General features: G+C 40.4%; 1 protein-coding gene across 1 annotated transcript; it reads right to left on the bottom strand.

The window, feature by feature from the left end:
- Window positions 1-2,205: 2,205 nt before the first annotated feature.
- On the bottom strand, window positions 2,206-11,474 carry rplp2 (ribosomal protein lateral stalk subunit P2). Its single transcript, XM_003214775.3, has 5 exons — window positions 11,343-11,474; window positions 8,800-8,923; window positions 5,896-5,944; window positions 3,643-3,738; window positions 2,206-2,336 (listed from the first exon to the last, which is right to left on the bottom strand). Exons 2-5 carry the CDS (start codon window positions 8,920-8,922, stop codon window positions 2,260-2,262), a joined length of 345 nt encoding a protein of 114 aa, XP_003214823.1. The 5' UTR covers window position 8,923; window positions 11,343-11,474; the 3' UTR covers window positions 2,206-2,259.
- Window positions 11,475-16,044: the final 4,570 nt, after the last annotated feature.

Genomic DNA, 16,044 nt, shown 5'->3' with positions numbered 1-16,044 from the left:
ATAGGTTCATCTTACTGTTGCCCTAAATTGGAAAGTGCATAAGTACAGAAATACCTTATGGTAATGCGTGTATAAAATGTTTTAGTCCAACACTGCTCCTTCATTTATAGTTTAGTATCAGTGCTGAGTGGGAAAAAAAACTACTCTTAACCATTCCATAAATCAACTTTTAAAGAAAAAAAAATACTTATTATTGGGCTTGTTTTGAAAACCACCAGTTCACATTTAAAAATTGCAGCATTGATAAATTAGAAGCGACTCAAGTTGCTCCTGACACGAAAAAAAAAATTAAATTAGTAATCCCATTCACCAGCTATTTAGTAAGATGGTTAGTATATTCTAACCATCCCATAAAAAAAATAAGTCTATTCTGGCTTTCACATTAAGCTTTCCCATTCTTTTCGATTTTCCAAATGTGTAAAAGCTTGTGTTGACTATAGGAAAGTGTTACCTAGAAACCTAAGTGTTTTGTGTAAGCTGATTGCCAAGTTTATATACCAAAATTAGCATGGTGTAGTAATTTGAGTGCTGAACTAGGACACTGGAAGACAAGGGTTTGGTTCCGTTCGGCCAGTGGAAACACTCTAGGTGACTAATTTTGCCCATAAAATCCCACAGTTTGTTACAAGTCAGAATGTCTTGAAGGCACTAATCAATAAGATGTGGTCTACATTTAGCACACAGTAGGCATGATTTACAGACTCAAATGCAGAAGGCTCAAATCTATTCCGGTAGTGTTGCAGTATCACAGAGACAGCCAAATGGTAGTCCAGCTTCAAAACAGATCTTTTATCTAGTTTAAAAGCCATGACTACACATTTTAATGATGACCAATGCATATCGAGGAAAAAGAGTGATTTCCCCAAAAGAGTCTTTTAAGTGGCCTTGACAAGACCTACTTCAAAGGAGTAAACACTATGATTGGCATTATGCTGCAATAAACATACACGTTCCATAATTGCAAATCCCCTGTAAGGGCTAGGCCCCTCCCCACATATTTGACTAAGCACACTGCCAGTAATAGTCTGGTCTTTAAAGAAAGATTAAACCAGATGTTGAAAAAGGATTTTAACCCTTAAGAAGCTGTATATATAGTAGAGTCTCGCTTATCCAACATAAAACGGGCCGGCAGAATATTGGTTAAGTGAAAATGTTGGATAATAAGGAGGGATTAAGGAAAAGCCTATTAAACGTCGAATTACACGATTTTACAAATTAAGCACCAAAACATGTTTTACAACAAATCAACTGAAAAAGCAGTTTAATACAAGGTAACATTATGGAGTAATTACTGTATTTACGCATTTAGCACCAAAACATCACAATGTATTGAAAATATTGACTACAAAAACATTGACTACTAAAAGGCAGACTATGTTGGATAATACAGAATGTTGTATAAGTGAAGGTTGGATAAGCGAGACTCTACTGTATGTTACTAATTTTCAAAGCAGACATATTAGTCTCTTGCAGCATTAAAAAGGGAGAGGGAGAAGGAATGTAGTAGCACTTTTATGACTTAAAAAAAATTAACGTGAACTTTTGTGGATATAAACACAATCCCAGATTACTTTTTTCACTTTGTACTGCACCTGAAGAAGTGGGTTTATATCCACAAAAGTTAATGCTAAAATAAATACCAGCTAATCTTAAAGGCACTGCCATTCCCTTCTCGCCTTCTTCCGCATGATAGTTCCGCATGCAAATCCTATTTCTATCTTATCACATTGCCCAGCCATAGTGAGGTAACACCGTTATTAAGAACCCTATAATTATTTTATATATATTGTGTTGCCTTCAAGAACTACAGACCTCTCCATCAGAGAAGACTTAAAAGCAGGAATGTGTAAGAGGAATGAAGTCTGATTATGTTGGTATCACAGTGAGCCCCCCTCCACTTTTTAAAAACATCTTTTTTATAATCTAGAGAGTATTATTACTTTCCAGTTACCCTAATTAATGTATTGTGGATTTATACTTATGACTAAGTACTATCAGCTTTGCTTTTTTGGTGGTTTAATGAACAAACTTTGTTAAACAGCATCTCCCTGTTCAGGTTAAGAATTGAGTTTTTTACAATGAAAAGTACTGATATCACCACCATAATATAGAAAACCCGTAAGTAAAACATAGCAACAATGTTCTGATTTTTCCATTGAATATGATTACTGGCACTGAAAATGATCCATACGTAAGAAACCTGAATAGTGCAAGATCTTTTTATCAAAGATTTATTACAGATTAATTCTAAATACATTTTTAATCAAACAGTCCAAATCCCATATCATCATCGGACTCTTCTGATTCTTCTTTCTTTTCCTCTTTCTTTTCCTCTGCTGAAAAGACAAATAGATTAATAGTTAGATGACAACTCTCAAAACAGCATACTTATAGGCTACATCTACATTTGCCTTAAAGATGAAAAATGAGGACCCCATTATATCTATATTTAAAAATCCAGAGTGGCAATGCAGATGCCAGAAAGGGCCCACCATCAAGTTGCATTAGACTCAAAATACGCGTATGATGTGTGAATAATTCAATTCCATTTTTCCTATAGCATTAATTATTATAGTTACAATTTGTAGTGGTGTGGTGTCAGTACTCATATTAAGGTAATAAATGTGAGCCAAAAAGAATTGTGCTTAAAGCTTAAGCAGTATCTCTTACCCAGAGTTCCAAAATTGTCCATGTAAGTGGCTAATACACAGGGAGCCCCCAAATTACAAACATAATAGGTTCTGTAGGTTTGTTCTTAAGTTGAACTTGTATGTAAGTTGAACAGATACATTTTAAAGTGTAACTCCAGCCATACACATACACACACATGTGCATGCTTTGGATAGCATTGGGAAAAACCAACATCCCCGTGGAGTTTGTTTTACTGTACTTTTGTTCAGATAATTTCACCTCACTTTCTGTCCCTGTGATAATTGGATTTTGAAAAAAAAAATTGGCTTGTTGTGGAAACAAGGATTGGTGAGAAAGCTTCAGTGAAGACTCCTTTTCCCCATGATAACTCTTTCAGGGGCGAATTTCCCCTCCTTGGGGTAGATATCTCTCACTTCCTGTTGTCTCATGCTGTTCTTAAATATCAGTCATTTGCAAGTTGGATGTTTGTAAATTGGGGACTGCCTGTATAAATATACCTTTTTTCCTGATGGCTCAATGTAAACAATCCACATTTCAAGCATAACATTCTTAAAATTATGTATTTAATTACCTTCAGGCTACATGTAAAGTGTATTTGGGATGAAAATAAATTAAGCCTTTACATTTGGGTCTCCTCTTCAATATCTCATTATGTATGTATATGCAAATACAAGTATTCCAAATTCTTAAAAAAATCTGAAATCCCAAATACTTGCAGTCCCAACTATTTTGGATAAAGGATACTCAACCTATACTTCCTTTCGATAAACATTTCCTTACCATTTACAAGAACTATTACCAATGAAAACTTTCCAGTTTTTCAGTTCTTCAAACCAACTTTCTATGTGAAACTGCCAAGATGTCAAAACATTAGTGTAATAGGTTCGCCAGTCAGCAATGTTTCATATATCTGGACTCCTGTTTATTCATTGTGAGCCCACCTGATGCCCGCCTCTCTAAATAGTTATTGCTGTGCTAAATTATACCCACCAGCAGCTGGTGCAGCTCCAGCAGCAGGAGCAGCAGGACCTCCAGCAGAGACTGCTACAGCTCCACCAACTGGCATGCTGGCAAGCTTGCTATTGCCTGGTTGAGAATAAAAAGAAAAAAATTAAACATTGCAAGCAGACAATCACTGAGACAAGAGCCAGATTAACCCAGACATTATAAATCCCACCCAGATAGTACAATCTCCTAAAATGGCCTTCTGACGAGGCAGAGCTCTACCTTGGCTAAACTTTGCCCTGTGGCTACTTCTCTCATTCCAGATCTTTCCCTGCTGCCTCAATCTATGTGTGAGAAAAACAGGAAAGGGATCATGAATGCAGTATTGAACCTATGGTGCCTACTTCATAGTGGGACATGGGAAGCTGAATCTTTTCCTTTTGCAGCATAAGGCCAAACATAAAACTGTCACAAAAAGTACTATGCAACAAGCAATACATGATGAATGGACCTTGGAGATTTAAAATGCTTGCTTCTGATGCAAGTCAACAGTTCCAGAGAAGCTGGCAATATAACATTTCCCTTGTTGACATAGATCCCCTTGGCCCTCTATAAACGTCAATGGGGGTAAAATATCTGTTTGCTTCTAGGAACACATAGTTGAACAATCCTATGGTGTTCCTGGGGCCAAAGAACAAACATGTTTTATAACTAAGTCAGAATAGTCTCAGAAATAATACAGTTAATACAGAAGCCAAATAATCATCCAGATATACTAAAACAATTATTTAGGCCACTCAAGTCCCAATGAAGTATTAACCAGCCTAGGTCCAGCAGAATAACCTGGTAGTTTTAACCTTATTAGACAATTAATTTTTTGGCTGTTACTGTAACTATGACTAATATCAGTGAAATAAGAAGCCTCTCTTTGATTAGCAGCACCAAAGATCACAGGCAGTGACCTATTGGAAAGGGAGGGGAGAAAATTAAGATGTGGAAAACATAGAGGTGTTTCAAGTCACCACAGAAATTTAACAAAGGCTGAGCAGACTTTGGACAAACTCCTTGTTGGTGCAAGGTATCAGCAGGAATGGATCTAGGATTAGTCTCAGGCTTCGTCCCTATTATCAAGGTGGGCATACAATGGAAAAGAAGCTGACTGAGGAAGTTCAATCTTGGACACAGTAAACTTAAGGTAATGAAATGTCAAAAGGGTCATGCAACCAGCATGGTACTAGGTGAAAAAACAAGCCTTTAAACATTTTTGGAGAAAACAGAAGGGGACAAACAGATACAAGGAAAAAGCAGAGGCTTTCACAGGGCACAATAAATCACTGGTAATGTTATGGAAGTGGATTCAGAGTCCATACAACATAGATTGCAAATTAGAAGAAAAGTTGGAAGAAAGACATTTGATGTACTGGGCATAAACAGCATATTCAAAAAGGAGGAAGAGAACAGAAAAGGTTGGGCAATAGTTACAGAAAGGAGTCTGAAGAAACTTAAAACACAGGACACATCTGAATCTAATGTAGAGAGAGCTGGGAAAACCTGAAAGAGTCTACATAACCACATATTTCAGTGCTTTAAGTGCATAAAAGAAAAAGAAAAAATGAAAGGTGAGAAGGGACAGGAGAAAAGCATGAGCAGATATTAGAATCCAGTAAGGCAGACTAATAGTCAAGTGAAAAGGCTTTAGGCATATAATGCAGAGCAGCATTTTGATGGATTATCTCTTCAGAACAACTCAGGTTCCAAACATTCCTTATTTTCATAAATCAGAACTCTTCCATAGCAATCTGTTCAGAAACTCCTCTCTGAACTGACAAACAAATGTCTGTTTTAAGAGGATATTCCTGCATTAATGTAGTCCACCAGCGAAACCCAACAGATACCAATATGAGCCTGTGGGAATTAGGATGGACTCATTACATTTCAAAGAAAATCTCACAAATATTACATATATTCTGGTCACGGAAGAGTTGGAAATGTATGGCCACATTATAATTTCAAACATAGAAAAAAGTGGCAAAGCCATTATGCATCTATTCACCAGTTGCAGTTCTTTGGTTAAGCAGATACCACAGCATCAACCAAGCTACAACACAGTAAGTGGTTGTAGATTTGGGCTATTGTGAAAAAAGCATGTCACTGTGGCTATTTTCCATTTTCCCTCCTTTTCCAAATAGCTTTGTTATATTTGTAAAACTACTAAAAAGCCCCTGAAGAAGGTTGCTCAATCAGATGCAGGGGAAACACTACAGTATCTTCAAAACTGCTTCCTCACACTTAACTCACCTTGGGCAATAACATCTTCAATGTTTTTCCCATTCAACTCACTAATGACCTGCAGGAAGGAAAAAAATAGTGTTACCTCCGTCGTGTTTATATTTAATCCCATTTACAGTCTATTGTTGGCTAAATTAGTAACCCTAATCTGGAAATCTAAAATCCAAAAACGTTTGAAAACTAAAACTTTTTATCAGCAACTACTTACTTCCACCTGCCTCTGTCTTTCTCCCTCAGTCACAGTGATGGAGGAAGGAAAGGCCTTGTTGCTGGGGACACCATCACCGCATCGTTGGTGGCAGAATTCCCATAAAATCACTACATTAGCCAGAGGATAATCTCGTTCCTCTCATAGTGTCCCCCACTAAGATTATCGTGACAGCAAAGGCTTAAAATCAACAGCTTTGAATCCTTCCTGTTGGGAGACTACTCCTTTTTGCCAGCAGATGTGACACCCCAAGCAAGATCATCAAGGACACAGAGTATGTGCATGTGACAGAGGAGAGTCGAAATGGCAGGCAATGTCAGCAAAGGGCTAATTTGACCCTCTCCCAGTAACTATCGGTAATTCACATGTTTTGTTCTTTGTGTGAGCATGAAGCTCACTGATGTTTGTTATCTTTTGCTTCCTGTTTGCTTTGGGGGTACTATTCTGTGCATCCTGTACCTTTTTGTCATGACCTTGGGCAGTACAATAAACTATTTGACATTATCACAGAGTGCATAATTTTAGGAGGGAAGCACACCTCACATTTGTCACAATCCAACACTCAAACCACTACATCACATTGACTCTCAAAAACAAGAAATCCTTTCTGAAAATTTCTAAATCAGATTCAGCCATGGAAATCCAGCAGATCACCTTGGGAAAGTCACACTATCTCAGGCTGAAAGGAAGGCAATCACAAGCTCCCTCTGAACAAATCTTGCTAAGAAAACCCTGTTGTCCTGGGTTGGAAACAACTTGATGGCACACAACAACAGGTTTTATAGTGAAAATGAAGGTATTTCCTTTGACTTGGGGGTTTGTAAAATACGAGACCAGTGGCAATCACTCCAGCTGAACACTGGGACTGTTGTTGTATGCCTTTATGTTAAATAAACCCTATTATCAGATTTTCTTAGCAGGATATATTCTGGGGGGATTTTCCTTCTCTTCAGTTGAGTGGGTGTGTTTGGCCGAATTTCAACCAATGGGTTCCCATGGCCAAGCAGGGAGTAGAAGCATGGTTTTCTGGAGTCCTAGTTCAACATTTGAACCACTATAGTGTTTAAGAGGAAAAATAAGCAAGGTTGTTTTATGTGTTTGTGGGCCTTTCTAGGTCCTCCAGTACCATTCTATGGGATGTATTGGCCCCATGCATAATCAAAATATAGGATTCACTATTATCCATGATTTCAGATATGTGTGTGTTTATGTGCATCCTGGAACATATCCCCTATGGATATAGGGTTGTATCCTAATTCTGCACAACCACCACTCTTAACACTAGGAGATAGAGAGATGGAAGCCTGTGATCTCTTTTTGTCATTAAATCTGGAAAGTAGAGAGATCTGCAACCTTCAGCCTGTTATGACAGCCACTGATGCTCAAATACTTATCCATGGCCAGCTTTTTCCAATTTACTTGCTCATAACAATAAGAGCTGAAGAAACTGTAGCATATATGTGTAATTTGTTAAGTAGTTGTTTCTTCTGTTTAATGTGAGAATACTGTCATTATGAATGTGTGGCAACAACCAAAGAATATTTCTTTTTAAAAATCATCCAAGCTTTATAACTAGCTTGGGGACCCGGCGGTGCCCCAGTAATTTGAGAAACATGTGTGCCAAGTTTGGTCCAGATTCGAAGTGGGCTGGGTTCAGTGCTGTCTATATAAGGGTGAACTACAACTCTCAGAGCAAGAAGTGAGTGAAGCTACTTGGTCCATCCTCCCCCAATCTGCCCCAGGACGGAAAGGGGTTCATGGGGGTTCTGTGGGCCAAGTTTGGTCCAGTTCCGTCACTGGTGGGCGTCGCAGTGGCCTGTAGCAATTGAAAGTACTACAAATCCCATCACCCATGGGCCATCGTCCCACCAACGGCACCAGGCCGTAAGGTGTGTCATGGGGGTTAAGCGTGCCAAGTTTGGTCCGTGTCAGTGATTCCTGGCGGTCACAGTGGCCTGTGAAAGTGGCGGCCAATCAGAAAGCTGCCACATACCCAGATACATACCCACAAACATACCCACATACATACAAACACTGACTTTTATTATATATATAGATTTAACTAAACCAGGCTAAAATGTGGCACATTTAAAATATTTGGCAAAAAAGAGAATTATCTTTTCAAGCTTTGGTCAGAATAAATATCACAAGAAGGCAGGTTAAAATCTCAATGGTCCTTTTATGCCTTTTAAATGATTAATCCCCTCTAAAAACCACTCACATTGACCTGAAGCTCGCCGATTTCTATGGGATCTAAATACAGCTATATTACAATGTGCTCTTCTGTTTACTTAACTGGAAATGAGTCCCATTCAACCAGTGGGCCCCTTCCCTGAGCAGAAATACATAATTATAATGTTGGCTTTGATTCAATGTATTCAAATACCATAACTACTCACAAATATGGGCTCACTGTTATACAATATGTTGAAAAAAATCACGCTATCTCAATTCTGAACACTGGAATTTAACTTTAACATGACAATTTAAAATGCTTTGGAAATTTCTGAAGAAAATATTCCATACATGTAAGACAGCTATAAAACTATTCTGAAATTACACAGGAGGACTACAAATAAGTCAGCTACCTCTCTTAAAGGGATCTTAAAGTTAGTCCAGTGGTTCAACACTCTTCCCATGGAACAAGATGTAGTTCTAACTACAACAAACAAATTGTGCCATATTACATTTTTTTCATCTCTCACCTTGTTCACCCGTTCATCATCAGTCTCAATTCCTACACTGTCAAGAATTTTCTTTAAGTCTTTTGAGCTTGGGGACTCATTGCCCCCAAGGACAGCAAGGAGGTAAGCTGCAACGTAGCGCATTCTGGGGAGGGAAAAAAGAAAGCAATCAGGTTTTAAAACATGTGATCATCTACATTTTAAACAGATAAAAAGTTTTTTAAAAACCCAGAATTCACCATGTAACAAGCCAGTTAATAAAGACAATGATACATTGAACAATACAATGAACATTCAGGGAAAACACACATAGATGACAGCAAAATTCCTCTTATATTCACTGTTAATAACTACACTCATATTTCTCAAAGGAGAAAACTCAAGAAAATAAAGGACAAGAGTTATAGGGCAGGACCAAATCTCACGGGTACAACAAACATTTTTGATGCAAATAAGTCACAAAGAAAGCGCAAAAGCTGGGTTGCAGTTAAGCATCAAGAAAATCAAGATTATGACAACCAGTCTGTTTGATAACTGGCAAATAGAGGGAGAAAACGTGGAGGCAGTGACAGACTTTATATTTCTAGATGCGAAGATTACTGCAAACACAGATTGCAGCCAGGAAATCAGAAGACGTTTACTTTTTGGGAGGGGAGCAATGACCAATTTTGATAAAATAGTGAAGAATAGAGACCTCACACTGGCAACTAAGATTCACATAGTTAAAGAAATGGTATTCCCCGTAGTAACCTATGGATGCAAGAGCTGGACCATAAGGAAGGCTGAGCAAAGGAAGATAGATGCTTTTGAACTGCGGTGTTGGAGGAAAATCCTGAGAGTGCCTTGGACTGCAAGAAGATCCAACAGTCCACACTCCAGGAAATAATGCCCGACTGTTCACTGGAGGGAAGGATATTAGAGGCAAAAATGAAGTACTTTGGACACATAAAGAGAAAACAGGAAAGCTTGGAGAATATAATGATGCTGGAGAAAATGAAAAGAAAAAGGAAGAGGGCCTGACAAAGGGCAAGATGGATGGATGGTACCCTTGAAGTAACTGGTTTGTCCTTGAAAGAGCTGGGGGTAGCAATGGCCAACAGGGAGCTCTGGCGTGGAGTGGTCCATGAGATCACGAAGAGTCAGAAGCAATTGAACAAATAAAGAACATTAAAGTCACAAATCCCCTACCATTACCACTTTTTTTCTTGAAGTAGTTGTAGGAACTACAGGACCTAATGGATATTGCTGGACCACAATCCGCAGCATCCCTCACCACTGACAACTGGTTAGGCCTGTTGCACTCCTATCTCTGGAAGGCCACATGATATCCAAAAAGATTAGGGAGAGTGCTGGACTACAGCTTTGGAGATCTAGGTTTGAATCTCCATTCCTCCATGGAAACCTATTGGGTGATCTTGGGAAAGTTACACGCTCTCAGGGAGGCAAAAGCAACCTCTATCTGAACAAATCTTGCTCTCGGTCCCACCGCCCTCGTGTGTGCGATTGGTGGAGACAAGGGACAGGGCCTTCTTGGTGGTGGTCCCTCAGCTGTGGAAATCCCTCCCCAGGAGATCAGATTGGCCCCCTCCCTTCTAGCCTTTAGGAAACAACTTAAGATCTGGTTATTTAAGAAGGCATTTGGTGAATGAAAGAAACATGGAAATATGGACGTAGTTATTTGATATGTGATGTTTTATACATGTAAGGCATTGAATTTTGCTATTGATTATGTTGAGAACCGCTTTGAGTCCCTCCCAGAGGTAAGAAACGCAGTATATAAGTGTAATAAATAAATAAATAAGAAAACATTTTGATGGGATGAATACAGTTTAATGCTGTTTTAAATGCCATAACTCAAATGCTATGGAATACTTCTCTACCAAAGAGTGTTGGTGCCTCATTAAACTGTAACTCCTAGGATTCCATGGCATTGAGCCTTTTGAGATGTCAACCTGCATTAATTCTACAGTGTAGATGCCCTCATAGTTGCTGAAACTGAGAAAGAAGTGCAGCAAAAATAGATGACGGTTACATGGCCTGTCTTTCCTACATCGTAAAACCCGACATGAGGAAGAACGGGCCAGAAAGCGACTGCAGAAAGCTTATCAGAGCAGGCCGCGCCGGGCCTGCTGGGAAGAGCAAGAGAACCATCGATGCATCGGCTTGCTTCCCAAAGAGAAAAGGCACTCTCATTTCTCGGTGTTTGCTTCCGCCTAGTGTGTTATGATTTGCGGTGTATGATGCCTCAAAGAGTCAGAAAGTAGGCTCAGAGGCCTTCCCCATTCGGCATCGCCTCCCCTTCGAGCTTCTGGGCTAGAATACTACACTTTGGTTGTTGCCTTCCTTCCCTCATGGAGGCCGCCACCATTTCCTCCTCTTCCTTTCACTGGAACTCAAGGAGCACATGGCCGCCCTATCACCCTCCCCCCGCGCCGCACATGGTATCGCCCACTTCAGCTCCTACATTAGCGCAACGGGTCCAAGGAAACAGCGCGCGCTCTGGGCGCATCCAAATACAAAGGGACGAAGGGGGGGAGCACAAGGGAACACGGCAAAACACCTACTTCAAAGCGTTCTTGGGCAAACGCCGGGCCTCGGGACGTGCGCTCTCGACGACGGCAACGGCGAAAAGGAAGAGGTGGGGCTTACAGCGCGAGGTTCTTCCCGCCACCTCTCAGTAAACTGATTGACTATTGGTGTAAAAGGAGCCAACCGCCAATGTGATCATTGGTAGCAGCCACGTCACTGCATTATAAAAGTCATCATCCGGAAAGTTTCTCTTCCACTTAGTTTCAGGGTTTGGAGTTAATGTAGTTCGTTATGTTGTCGAAGGCATGAATTCCAGGCATGAAACAATCAGGGCCCGTTAACACCGCCCAACAAAGGACTCCTCCGGCAGGAATCAGCCAGGCCTTGAAGCTGCAAGGCTATTCAATGCTAATCAGGGTGGCCAAATGCAACATTCACACTTACCTCAAACAGACAAGACTTCTTCTCCCACCCTAAACATTTCAGGTATATAAACCTCACTTGCCTAGTTTCCAACAGATCTCACAACCGCGGAGGATGTCTGCCATAGATGTGGGCAAAACGTCAGGAGAGAATGCTTCTGGAACATGGGCATACAGCCTGGAAAACTCACATTAACCCAATGTAGTTCGTGCCCACTTTGGTTGGATGCTGTGGAATCATAGGAGCTGTAGTTTGACAAAGTCTGTAGCCTCTGCGAAGAGTACTCTTGAACAACGTTTTTGTTAATTGGGAGTAGGTTCTTGAATTTTGGCTCTTGATAGGGAAGGGTTTGATAAATGGCAGATATGTGTTTTGGGGTTATTTCCTGAGTAGTTTCCATACAGTTTTGTTTACTTTATTTGTACCCTGTACACAGCAAATACAAACATTGAAAAACAAATAGTATTGCATGGATTTAGTTTCAAATACAGTTAAAATATCAAAAATACAATTAAAATTGCATTTAAAATACACAGTCCTACCCAGAACTTCCTCAAAGCCTTCCCCAAGTGTCTTGGTGGCACAGAAAAGTCTTCATTCTGCCTACAGAAGGCCAGCAGGGATGGGCGTCCAGGTCTCTCTTGGGAGGGAGCTCCACTCTCTGGGAGCAGTATAAACACATTAAAACTAGGGAGTTCTTTTTCAAAAACCCTGTATATTCACGGTATGACATAGTAATGTCAGCTCATATCTAGAAATGAGAGGGAATGACTGGGAAATATTGCAGATCTTGGTCATCCAAAAGTGTGTCCTCTGTGCTCTTTGAAGTTTACTCCCTAATAATGTCATAATGCAAATTGCTATTAAATTTTATGCATGCAATAGACCAGGGGTCCACAAACTAAGGCCCGTGGGCCAGATGCGGCCCTCCAAGGTCATTTACCTGGCCCCTGTCCTAAACTTTAGACTTAGGGTTGACCTAAGTCTACCTGGTCTTTGGAGGTCTTTGCTTACCTATGGTCTTATGAGATCGTCTAGATCAGGGGCCCTCAAACTAAGGCCCATGGGGCGGATGTAGCCCTCCAAGGTCATTTATCTGGCCCCCGCCCTCGGTTTTAGACTTAGGCTCACCCTAAGTCTGAAATGACTTGAAGGCACACAACAACAACAATCCTAACTAACTTGACTATCTCAGCAAGAAGCAGGCCCACACTTCCCATTGAAATCCTGGTAGGTTTATGTGGGTTAAAATTGTCCTTTGGGTTGTTTTCCAGGCTGTATGGCCATACAACATACAACATAAAACATACAACAACACTGTGATCCTGGCCATGAAAGCCTGTGACAACACATTAAAATTGTTCTTATTTTTAAATATTGTATTTGTGCTTTTGTGTTGCGGATTGTAGATGGTAAATGGAAGCTCTTATGTGTGCCCGTGAGCCCAGAGTCACCCTGCAGAACAATGACGCACTACTCAGATTTGCAGAACAAATAATACAGAAATTTTATTAATTCCAAGAGATCAAAAGTACAATGGTATTCACAATGGTCCCTCTGATTGCTTACAGAAATCCAGCAGTCATAAACTGTCCTTTTTCAGTCCATAAATCTGCTTCAGTGAAGAATACAGTCCTGGTTCTTCATCCTCTTTTCCCAGCAGCAAACAAGGCCTCAGAAATAGCAAGGACTCTCTTGAGTACAGAGCCATCTTCCCCAGGCAATACTCAGTCAGCACACAGACTCACACTGAACAAAAACCTGTTCAAACCGGTTCTCCAGCAGCAGAACAGAAACGGTTTCAAATCAAATTCCCAGGTCTTCGCAGGCTCAGCCAACCCACGTCATGCACTTCATTTTCCAGTTAACACACAAATATAGCACAGTGCCTTAGCAAACCATAACATTTTGTTGGCTTTTTTTTTTGCACTACAAATAAGACATATGCAGTGTGCATAGGAATTTGTTCGTATTTGTTATAGTCCAGCCCCCCAACACTCTGAGGGACCATGGACTGGCCTTCTGCTTAAAAAGTTTGAGAACCCATGGTCTAGATCAGGGGTCCCCAAACTAAGGCCCGGGGGCCACATGCGGCCCATCCAAGCCATTTATCCGGCCCCCGCAGCACCGGCTCCCTCCTCCTCCTTCACCTGGTGCGCGCCTTCCAAAGCTTTGCTTATTTATAATGGCATTTTAATTATTATTTAATTAATTATTAATTATTAAGGGGTGTTTTGCTAGTGTTTTTGGTGCACAAAAGCAGAAGGGGGTTGGACTAAATAGCACAAGGGGTCTCTTCCAACTCTCTTTGTTGTTGTTGTTGTTGTTGGCACAAAGACATAGTATAACACAGGAAATGAGATTTCGAATCACAAAATCACAAGTTGAATGTTTCCCAAGTTCTGTGATATATTGAGATAGATAGATAGATAGATAGATAGATAGATAGATAGATAGATAGAAGCAACAACATTGAGGCTGGGTGGCCATCTGTCAGGGGTGCTTTGTTTGTGCTTTTGGTGCACAAAGGCTGAAGGGGTTGAACTAAATGGCCCAAGGGGTCTCTTCCAATCCCCTTTATTATTTTTATGATGATGATGATGATTAACATTGAGGCTGTATTTGTTCCCATTTTGTTTTTTACTTCAAAATAAGATATGTGCAGTGTGCATATGAATTTGTTCATAGTTTTTTTAAAAACTATAGTCCGGCCCTGCAACGGTTTGAGAGACCGTGAACCCTGTTTAAAAAGTTTGGGGACCCCTGGTCTAGATCAGGGGTCCCCAAACTAAGGCCCGGGGGCCGGATGCGGCCCTCCAAGGTCATTTACCTGGCCCCCGCCCTCAGTTTTATAATATAATATTTTAAAATCATTTTTAATAATATATTGTATGTACTTATAATATTGATAATAATATCATACTGTTATACAATATAATACTAATACCTTATAATAATATTAATTATATGTTATATATTACATATAATATTACAGTATAGTGGTATAGTTCAATATAGTAATATATAATGTTAATATTGTGCTATGCTAATAATACATTGTATGTACATACAGCTGCTCTGAGTCCCCTTCAGGGTGAGAAGGGCGGGATATAAATGTAATAAATAAATAATTTTAGACTTAGGCTCGCCCAAAGTCTGAAAAGACTTGAAGGCACACAACAACAACAATCCTAATTCACTTGACTATCTCATTGGCCAGAAGCAGGCCCACACTTCCCATTGAAATCCTGATAGGTTTATGCTGGTTACAATTGTTTTCATTTTTAAATATTGTATTGTTCTTTCATTGTTGTTGTTGTTTTGCACTACAAATAAGACATGTGCAGTGTGCATAGGAATGTGTTCGGGTTTTTTTCCTCCAAATGAGAATTCGGCCCCTCCACAGTCTGAAGGATTGTGGACCGGCCCTCTGCTTTAAAAGTTTGAGGACCCCTGGTCTTGATGGTCTTTGAAGGTCTCTTTGCTTGGCTACGGCCTTATGAGGCAATCTAGATGGCTTTTGGAGGTCACTTTCCTTACCTATGGTCCTATGAAACAATCTAGATGGCCTTTGAGGGTCCCTTCCCTTACCTATGGTTTTATGAGATTGTCTAGTTGTCATTTGGCGGGTCCTTTCCTTACCTATGGTCATAAGAAACCATCTAGGTGGTCTTTGAGGGTCCCTTTCCTTACCGATGATCTTATGAGACCATCTTTCCTTACTTATGGTCTTATGTTAGGGTTGACCTAAGTCTGAAACGACTTGAAGGCAAACAACAACAACAACAATCCTAATTTTGGACTATTTCATCATAGTCCGACCCCCTCCCCCCCAACAGTCTGAGGGACTGTGAATCGAGCATCCACTTAAAAAGTTTGAGGACCCCTACAGTAGACTGTCAGTTAACCTACACCAATAGGGATAGACAGATGCCAGGTAATGCAGTATCTGGTGGCATAAGAGTTGCAATTAAAAATAGGCCTAAGTAATACTATAAAAGGTAAAGCTTTTCCCCTGACGTTAAGTCCAGTCATGTCTGACTCTGGGGTGTGGTGCTCATCTCCATTTCTAAGCTGAAGAGCCGGCGTTGTCCGTAGACACCTCCAAGGTCATGTGGCTGGCATGACTGCATGGAGCGCCGTTACCTTCCCGCCGGAGCGGTACCTATTGATCTACTCACACTGGCATGTTTTCGAACTGCTAGGTTGGCAGAAGCTGGAGCTTACTCCGCTCCCGGGATTTGAACCTGGGACCTTTCGGTCTGCAGCTCAGTGCTTTAACGCACTTTGCCACCGGGGCAAACCATAAACTCA

The sequence above is a fragment of the Anolis carolinensis genome, chromosome 1, assembly GCF_035594765.1.
Source record: "Anolis carolinensis isolate JA03-04 chromosome 1, rAnoCar3.1.pri, whole genome shotgun sequence".
NCBI lineage: Eukaryota > Metazoa > Chordata > Lepidosauria > Squamata > Dactyloidae > Anolis > Anolis carolinensis.
This window is presented reverse-complemented; position numbering and strand designations above follow the sequence as displayed.

Coding starts and splice junctions, on each gene's coding strand:
- rplp2 (XM_003214775.3), bottom strand. CDS start 8,922: ATGCGCTACGTTGCAGCTTACCTCCTTGCTGTCCTTGGGGGCAATGAG. Junction 5,945..8,799: donor ATGATGAACGGGTGAACAAG/GTGAGAGATGAA, acceptor TCCTTCCTGCAG/GTCATTAGTGAGTTGAATGG. Junction 2,337..3,642: donor TGGAGCTGCACCAGCTGCTG/GTGGGTATAATT, acceptor TTGTCTTTTCAG/CAGAGGAAAAGAAAGAGGAA.